Source organism: Falco rusticolus, chromosome 4, assembly GCF_015220075.1.
Source record: "Falco rusticolus isolate bFalRus1 chromosome 4, bFalRus1.pri, whole genome shotgun sequence".
NCBI classification, from domain to species: domain Eukaryota; kingdom Metazoa; phylum Chordata; class Aves; order Falconiformes; family Falconidae; genus Falco; species Falco rusticolus.
Genome location: NC_051190.1, coordinates 44,342,413 through 44,351,768, shown reverse-complemented (window position 1 = coordinate 44,351,768; position 9,356 = coordinate 44,342,413). Strand labels below are relative to the sequence as shown.

The 9,356-nt window shown below is 65.6% G+C and overlaps 1 protein-coding gene across 1 annotated transcript; it reads left to right on the top strand.

The window, feature by feature from the left end:
- The first annotated feature begins 88 nt into the window (after positions 1–88).
- JAK3 (Janus kinase 3) lies at positions 89–9,182 on the top strand. Its single transcript, XM_037383630.1, has 24 exons — positions 89–200; positions 602–814; positions 904–1,027; positions 1,130–1,241; positions 1,860–2,005; positions 2,272–2,554; positions 2,633–2,755; positions 2,839–2,996; positions 3,213–3,324; positions 3,573–3,759; positions 4,302–4,423; positions 4,516–4,647; positions 4,733–4,817; positions 4,918–5,051; positions 5,582–5,720; positions 5,806–5,957; positions 6,919–7,069; positions 7,139–7,278; positions 7,502–7,691; positions 7,803–7,927; positions 8,085–8,257; positions 8,335–8,452; positions 8,566–8,676; positions 8,760–9,182. The coding sequence occupies exons 2-24, from the start codon at positions 610–612 to the stop codon at positions 8,874–8,876; spliced, it is 3,339 nt and encodes a 1,112-aa protein (XP_037239527.1). The 5' UTR covers positions 89–200; positions 602–609; the 3' UTR covers positions 8,877–9,182.
- Positions 9,183–9,356: the final 174 nt, after the last annotated feature.

Genomic DNA, 9,356 nt, shown 5'->3' with positions numbered 1-9,356 from the left:
GCAGGAAGCCACCCGCCGAGGAGGCTGCGGGCAGGAAGGAAGTCACCGAGGGGACTTTTTGACTCTCTCCTTCGCTCGCAGCCTCCGAGCAGCCGCCTACGCAGCCCAGGAACCCCGACACGGTGGCAGAGCTGTGCCCAGGACCTGCTCCCCAGGGCCAGAGCACACGGGTGCCAGCGAGGCCATCAGCACGGCAGCAGGTACCACACTGGCACAGGGGGCTTCGCGAGGTCTGGCCAGCCTAGCCGGGCACCAGGATGGAGCCGAGTCCTCCCTGCCCATGCCTGGGAGCGATGCAGGGCATAGGCGCGCAGCCCTGGGCCAGCTGGCGAGGAGGAGAGGCTGTGGGACAGCCTGGGGAGGGTGGGTTTATCCACGTGTCTGGAGAAACAGCTGTGTGCCTCAGTCTCCCCTTCATCCTTCCCAGGACAGGCTGACCGCAGTCCTGGAGATGCTGCAGGCTTGGCTGCGGGGTTTTACCTGGGGAAGGGTGCTAAGGGGAAGGGCATGTGGGGGGCAAGATCCTGCCCCACATGGTGGGGGGCACGGTACTGCTACTGGGGGGACCATGGTGCCGACAGAGCCCCCCCTGTCCTTGCAGTGCCTGCCATGGCCCCGCTGGGCGAGGACACCCCGCTGATCGGGGAGCGCTCCTGCAGCTTCTCCTCCACCGAGACTGGCACCCTCCAGGTGTACCTGTACCACTGGGCACCCCCCCTGCACAGCCCCCCCGGCACCACCACCGGCATCCTCACCTTCACCTTCGGCGAGTACACGGCCGAGGAGCTCTGTGTCCGCGCTGCCAAAGCCTGTGGTGAGCATCACCCCCCAGCGCCGGTGGGCTGGGGGCAATGGCCGTGCCTGTCCTTGGTGGGGGGCCCCAGCACCCATCTCTGTCCCCAGGCGTGCTGCCCGTCTGCCACCCACTCTTTGCCCTCGCCACCGAGGACCTCAGCTGCTGGTTCCCCCCCAACCACCTCTTCACCGTGGATGACTCCTGCAGCCAGGTGGTGGTATACAGGATCAGGTACAGCCCAGGGATGTGGCTCCCTGGGGAGTCTCTGATGGCTGGTAGGGGTTGTGCGCTAAGGGGGATGTGGTGCTGAGCCCTCTCCGTTCTCCCCATCAGGTTCCTCTTCCCCAACTGGTGCGGGCTGGGACAGTCCCACCGCTTCCAACTGCTGAACGACCGGGCCAGCCCCGTCCTGGACTACCCTGTCATCGATTACCTGTTTGCCCAGGTGAGCCCTGCCAGGCTGGCGTCTCTGTCCCCAACACTGTGACTGCAGGTGGGGTCCTGTGTGGTTTCTCAGGTGTCTGGTACGTGTTAACCTCAGCACAGCCATGCCCTTCACCGCCCTGGGCCATGCCAACCTTCTCCTCCTCCAGCACCCATCAGTCCCTGGCTATGGGTCCTCCTACCCAACTCAGCCAGAGCTGCTCATGGACATCCCACACTAGGCATGGGGCACCCCAGGTTGCTGAGGAGGGGGTCACTGTGTCCCTTGGAGTGGTGCATGCCCCAGGGATGGAGCTGGCTCCACTGGCCCCTGGGCAGCAGCAGGGAACCAGAGCCTGGGGCAGGATGTGACTCAGGGGGGCACAGGGCTGGGGCTGGAGTCACCTCAGCACCCTATAGGCAGTCCAGCATGATAGGGGGGCAAGCAGGAGCCACTGTGGAAGCTTCTGTTAGCTGGGGGGGTGAATGATACCTGCCATAGCCTTGTGCCCAAACTGGAGGTCTTGGGGTACATCAGGCGCCTTGGTTGTAGCATCCTCAGGCGGGAGATGCACCCAGTGCGGGGAGTGGGGGGCTGGCACGGGGACCCCCCCCAACTCAGCCCCTGCACCCTCCCTAGTCCCGCAGCGATTTCATCGGGGGCCGCGTGGAAGTGGCGCTGAGCCTGCCCAGGCAGGAGGAGTGCCTGAGTTTGGCTGTGCTGGACATGCTGCGCATGGCCAAAGAGAAGCGGCAGAGCCCTGACGAGGTCTTCAGCCATATCAGGTGAGCTGGGGGCTTGGTGGGGGACAGCCCGGCATCCCTGGGGACAGCCCGGCACCCACTGGGACAGCCCGGCATCCCTGGGAACATCCTGGCATAACTGGGGGCAGCCCAGCATCCCTTGGGGCAGCCCAGCACCCACTGGGACAGTCCAGCATCCCTGGGGGCAGCCCAGCACCCATGGGGGCAGCCCAGCGTCCCTGGGGATAGCCCAGCACCCACTGGGACAGCCCGATACCCACCCTACTTTGCTTCCCCATCGCCGGCAGCTACAAGTCCTGCATCCCTGAGTCGCTGCGGTGCCAGATCCAGCAGCACAGCTTCCTCACCCGCAAGCGCATCCGCCACCGCTTCCACAAATCCCTGCGGAAGATCAGCGGCTGCCAGACGGACAGGCGCTACCTGAAGCTCAAGTACCTGCTGGACCTGGAGCGGCTGCAGCGGCACTGGGCAGAGGAAAGTTTCTGTGTCCGCTTGCCTGGCTCTGCCACGGCCATCACCATCCACGTGGCCGGCGAGAATGGCATCTCCTGGAGCTGTGGTGGCTCTGAGGTGAGGGTGGGTGGCTCTGCTGGGGGGTCCCATGGTGGGGGAGGTGGTGGCCAACCCCCCCGGTCGTGTCCCCCACAGAGTCGCCAGCACTTCTGCGACTTCCCCGACATCGCTGACATCAGCATCAAGCAGGTGAGCCGGGAGGGCAGCCCCGTGGAGAACCGCGTGGTCACCCTCACCAAGACGGACAACCGGGTGCTGGTGAGCCGGGGGTGTGGGGGGGGAGCCCTGGAGTGGTGGGGGGCTTCGGCTGGCACAGGGCTGACCCCCCTGCCTGACCCCAGGAGGTGGAGTTCCCCACGCTGCGGGAAGCCCGCTCCTTCGTGGCTCTTATTGATGGCTACTACCGCCTGACGGCAGATGCCCACCACTACTTCTGCAAGGAGGTGGCCCCCCCCCGGCTCCTGGAGGACATGGAGAACCAATGCCACGGGCCCATCAGGTGGGTGCCAGGACCCTCCCTCTCACCAACCCCAACCTGCAGTTGACCAGGGAAGAACTCACTTGGGCAGGAGCCACCAGTCCCCATTGCGACACTGGGGCCACCCCAGTGCCTACCAGTTGTGGGGACACCATGGTGGAGGGGTGAGCAGTGGGGGTCCCCAGGGTCCCCCCGAGGGGTCCCACGCTGGTGATGCCCCAGCCTTGCTGTTCGCAGCTATGAGTTTGTGGTGAACAAGCTGAAGGTGGCAGGGAGCCGGCCAGGGCTGTACCTGCTGCGCCGCAGCCCGCAGGACTTCGACAGCTACCTGCTGACCGTCTGCGCTGAGGTGAGGTGGCACTGGCACTGGCACTGGGTGCTGGCACCGCGTGGGCTCCTGTGCTGGGTGCTGCGCGTGTCACCGGGAGGGGAACACAGGGCTGAGACTCGGTGCTGGCTCGCTGGGACGGTGCCACCAGCGATGGCCCATTGAGATGGACACAGATCCAGGGCCACAGCAGGCACCCACAGGGCAGGAGGGGTTTGGGGGGCTCCCAGGGGGACCCCGCATCGCTAAGCCCAGCTCTTGCCCTGCAGACCCGCTCCGGCCAGGACTACAAGCGCTGCCTGATCCGCAGGGACGAGGACGGGAATTTCTGGCTCTCAGGGGTGACCCGGCCATTCTGCAGCCTGCGGGAGCTGCTGGGCACCTATGGGCGCTGCGGGCTGCAGGCAGAGGGTGCCCGCATGCGCCTGGCTGCCTGCTGCTCACCCCTGCCCAAAGGTGACAGCGCCGCTGGGGGGGGACGACAGGGCAGGGCTGCGCACGCCCCGGTGCTGTGACATCAGGGAGCAGGCTGTGTGACATCACAGGGTGGCTTGTGTGATGTCACAGGGCGGCTTGTGTGAGGTCACAGGGCAGGCTGTGTCACAGAGCAGGCTGCGTGACATCGCAGAGCAGGTTGTGTGACATCACAGAGCAGGCTGTGTGACATCACAGCATGGCTTGTGTGAGGTCACAGGGCAGGCTGCATCACCACAGAGCAAACTGTGTGATGTCACAGAGCAGACTATCATAGAGTGGGCTGTGTGACATCACAGAGCAGCTTGTGTGAGGTCACAGGGCAGGGTACATCATCAGAGTGGGCCATGTGACATCACAGAGCTGCCTATATGGTACCATAGCGCGGGCTGTGCATGTCAGAGGATGAGCTTTGTGACATCATGGAGCCGGCTGTGACATCATGGCGTGGGCCGTGTGAGGACACAGCCTGGGCACAGCCTGCCCCAGCCACCCCTCACAGCTGCCCCCCTCCCCTCCCCCAGAGAAGTCCAACCTGCTGATCGTGCGGAGCGGCTGCCCCCAGCCCCCCGGCTCCCCCGCTGCCCCCCGCCGCAGCCTCAACCAGATGATGTTCCACAAGATCGACCCCCAGCGCCTCACACGGGTACGGGGCTGGGGGGGGGGGGGGGGCAGGACACTTGTAGGCGGCGGCACATGGCCAGGGACCCCCCCAGCAGCGTCCCCCTCCTGCGGCAGGGCGAGAACCTGGGCCAGGGCTCCTTCACCCAGATCTACAAGGGCATCAAGCGGGACCAGGAGGAGGACGGGTACTACCAGACCAACGTGGTGCTCAAGGTCATGGACAGTAGCCACCACAACTGCTCTGAGGTGAGGCGGCAGCAGCTCCCAGCCTGACAGTGGGGGATGGTGTCCCCCCGCAGCCCCCCCTGAGCCAGCCTCTCCTCGCTCCCAGTCCTTCCTGGAGGCAGCCAGCATCATGAGCCAGCTCTCCCACAAGCACCTGGTCCTGCTGCACGGTGTCAGCCTCGGGAAGGACAGTGAGTGCCTGTCCCCTTCACCAGGCGCCGTGGTGCCGCGGCCGCACCCCGCTGGGAGGGTGAGTGCCAGAGCCACCTGTGCCACCCACCCCCCTCGCAGGCATCATGGTGCAGGAGTACGTCAGGTACGGGCCCCTGGACCTCTACCTGAAGAAGAAGCATGGCGAGGGCAAGGTGACAACGAGCTGGAAGCTGCAGGTGGCCAAGCAGCTGGCGTACGCCCTCAACTACCTGGTGAGCCAGCTGCTGGCACGGTGCCAAGCGGTGGTGTCCCGTGGTCCGTGTGTCCTGCAGCTCCTGCATGTCAGCATCCCCCGGATCCCATGCATCCATGTCCTGCAGCTGCAATGCATCCGTGTCCTGTGGCTCCTGTCTGCATCCTTCAGCACCTGTGCATCCGTGTCCTGTGGCCCCCACGCATCCACATCCCATGGCCCCCACGCATCCACATCCCACAGCGCCCATGCATCCATGTCCCACAGCCCCCACCCACCCATGGCCTATGGCCCCCCCCACATCCACATCCTGTGGCCCCCACACATCCACATCCCATGTCCCCCACCCATCCATGTCCCACGGCCCCCATGCATCCATGTCCCACAGCCCCCACCCACCCATGGCCCACTGCCCCCCCACATCCACATCCCACGGCTCCCACACATCCCTGTTGACTCACCCCGGCTGGCACCAGCTCAGCCCTGTGCATGGGGCTGCCCCACAGGCTGGGGCAACATTGATGGTCCTCGCCCCTCGCCCCTCCCCAGGAGGACAAGAAGATCACACACGGCAATGTCTCTGCCAAGAAGGTGCTGCTGACCCGGGAGGGGGATGTGGCCAGCGGCAGCCCCCCCTTCATCAAGCTCAATGACCCCGGAGTCAGCATCACCGTCCTGGCCAAGGACAGTAAGTGCCGGGGCTGACCTGACATGTTGGGGGGTGGCAGGGCCTCCCCGGTGGGTGCTGAGCAGGGCCGCCCCCCTCCCCCCAGTGCTGGTGGAGCGCATCCCCTGGGTGGCCCCCGAGTGCCTTAGTGACCCCAAGAGCCTGGCGCTGCCGGCTGACAAGTGGAGCTTCGGGGCGACCCTCTGGGAGATCTTCAGTGGTGGCAACATGCCTGTGAGCCTGCTGGAGCCCCAGAAGGTGAGGCTGCCCCATCCCGCTGCATCCCAGTCCTGACTCTTCTGCCCCATCCCATTGCATCCCAGTCCTGACCCTCCTGCCTCATCCCACTGCATCCTAGCCCTGTCTCTTCTGCCCTATCCCGCTGCATCCTGACCCTCCTGCCCCATCCTGCTGCATCCCAGTCCTGTCCCTCCTGCCCCATCCCACTGCATCCTGACCCTCCTGCCCCATCCCACTGCATCCCAGTCCTCAGCATCCTGACCCTCCTGCCCCATCCCACTGCATCACAGTCCTGTTCCTCCCACCCCATCCTGCTGCATTCTGACCCTCCTGCCTCATCCCATTGCATCCCAGTCCTGACCCTCCTGCCCCATCCCACTGCATCCTGACCCTCCTGCCCCATCCCACTGCATCCCAGTCCTCAGCATCCTGACCCTCCTGCCCCATCCCACTGCATCACAGTCCTGTTCCTCCCACCCCATCCCACTGCATCCTGACCCTCCTGCCCCATCCCACTGCATCACAGTCCTCAGCATCCTGACCCTCCTGCCCCATCCCGACTCTCCTGCCCCATCCCACTGCACATGGGTTCTCCTTACTTATCCACTGCCCAGAGAAGACAACGTGCCACCTGTCCCAGCCCAGGATTTCTGTGGTGGCCCAGGTCACACTGGAGAAGGGGCATGGCTGGGGGGACATGGGCACCCAGGGCACCCATAGCACCTAGAGCTGCGGTCTCACAGGGCTCCGGAGCCCCCCAGACCCAGTGTCCAGTGGAGGTGGCTGCAGGGTCTGGCACTGCAGGGACCAGCTATAACCAGCCCCCAGCCTCATGTCCCACAGCCTTTGGGGGATGCTCACGGTGAGGGGTTTGCACAGCCTGGTGAGAAGTGGGTGGGCTGTTCAGGGTCTGCATGGGGGGGGGGTCACAGGGCCAGGCACCCACAGCCAGCCTGAGCACCCTCTCCCACCCTCGCAGAAGCTGGATTTCTACCAGAGCTGCCTCCAGCTCCCTGCACCAAAGTGGACGGAGCTGGCCACACTCATCGCCCAGTGCATGGACTACCAGCCCTGCCGGCGGCCCTGCTTCCGCGCCCTCATCCGGGACCTCAACAGCCTCATCACCTCTGGTGAGCCCTGGGGTGGTGGGGGGCTGGGCTCCAGATCCCCGCGGTGCCCTCACCACCCACCTGCCCCAGATTATGAGCTGCTCTCAGACGTGTCACCCATGACCGTAACACCCCGGGACAGCTTCTGGGGGTACGAGCCCCTCACCATGTGCCAGGACCCCACGCACTTCGAGGAGCGGCACCTCAAGTACATCTCGTTGCTGGGCAAGGTGAGGAGGGTGGGGGGAAGAGGGGACCCCATCCCCCAAGATTTAGTGCACAAGTTTCTTGCACACACCCCCCCCTGCATTTGGGGCATGAAACATCCCCTGCTCGCTTAGTTTGTGCCCTGTGCGTGGGGTCTGGGGGACACACCAGGTGCTGGGAACATGGTGGGGGTCTCTGGGGCCCCCCAAGGCACCCCAGCATTCCCACCCGGCTCTCCCCGGCCAGGGCAACTTTGGGAGTGTGGAGCTGTGCCGCTACGACCCGCTGGGTGACAGCACGGGCGAGCTCGTGGCGGTGAAGAAGCTGCAGCAGGATTCGGCCAAGGAGCTGCTGGATTTCGAGAGGGAGATCCAGATCCTGCACTCCCTGCAGCACGACTTCATTGTCCAGTACCGGGGGGTGTGCTACAGCCGGGGTGAGCACAGCGTGGGGCAGGGGGTGGGCAGGGTTCCCCGCAGCCATGCTGCCTGCACCCAGCCCTGGCTCTGCCCGCATCCCGGCTGGCGGGTGATGGATGTGTGTGCAGGGTGGCGAGGGCTGCGGCTGGTGATGGAGTACCTGCCCAACGGCTGCTTGCGGGACTACCTGCAGAAGAACCAGCCCCGCCTGGAGCACAGGACCCTGCTCCTCTACGCCTGGCAGATCTGCAAGGTGGGACCCCAGGGGCTGGCAGCAAAGGGGGTCTCACTCCCCCACAGCCGGGTCGGAGCAATGCCACGGCTCATCCAGGGGATCGCAGCCCAGCTGGGATGAGCGCCCGGGGATGCTGCTGGGTCCTGGTCCCAGCAAGCGGCTGTGTCCCACGCAGGGCATGGAGTACCTGGGGGCACAGCGCTGCGTGCACCGGGACCTGGCCAGCAGGAACATCCTGGTGGAGAGCGAGACCCACGTCAAGATCGGGGACTTCGGGCTGGCCAAGCTGCTGCCGCAGGACAAGGACTATTACGTAGTGCGAGAGCCTGGCCAGAGCCCCGTGTTCTGGTGAGGGTGGCACCGGCTGGGGGACATGGGGCTGCCAGCGCGGCTGGATGCGGTGCTCAGCATCCTCCCACTGGCAGGTACGCGCCTGAGTCCCTGACAGACAACGTCTTCTCCCGAGCATCCGATATCTGGAGCTTCGGGGTCCTCCTCTATGAGCTCTTCACCTATGGCAACAAGAGCAAGAGCCCCTCGGAGGTAAGACCCCCCTGGGACAGGGGTCCCGCTGCCCCCACCCTGGGCCCACTACCTTTGGTAGGAGCCCCCTGGGTGTGGCCGCAGTGGCCGGGTGCTGATGGCCATCCCTGTAGGAGTTTCTCCGCATGATGGGCGCCGAGAAGATGGCACAGATCATCTGCCACTTGCTGGAGCTCCTGAAGGACAACCAGCGTCTCCCAGCGCCAGCCGGCTGCCCAGTGGAGGTGAGGCGGCGGTCCCAGGGTCCGGTAGGGGTCCTGGGGGGCCACCAACACACTCCTGTGGTGGCCCCATCCCTTCTCCCCAGGTCTACACGCTGATGCTGAGCTGCTGGGCCTTCACCCCTGGTGCCAGACCCACCTTTGGGGACCTGGCCCCCAAGATTGAGGCGCTGAAGGATGGCCGGAGCAAAGCCCGTGGGTAGCCCCCCCCGGCCACCCCCCAACTGGGACCCCAGCCACCCCCCAAGCACCAGGTGGTGGCAGACTGGACACATGGCCGCAGCGACGCTCCCACGTGCTTTAAGGGCTGCGGGGCCAGAGAGGGGATGCAGTGTGGGGGGACACAGCCCCCCTTGCACCCCCGCCATGCAATGCTGCCCTGTCTCCCCCTCCTCCGCAGCCGGCAGGACCCCCATGTGATGCTGCTTGTCTTTGACCCCCCTTCTGCCTGTCGCTGCCCCCGCCACGGCAGGATTTGGCCATTTTCTAGTAAAGTTTGGTGAATTTGCCGGCTGGGGTGAGGCAAGAGGGGATGCACAGGGGGAGGGGACATGCAGGGAGAGGGGACACGGGGCGGGGGGGGCCGCACCGCACATCCCAGTGCAGGGATCCCAGGCTCTGCACTCCCCGTGGGCTTTCCCAGGGGGTGGCTCCAGTGGGTGCCCTGGCCCGAGGGTGCGGAT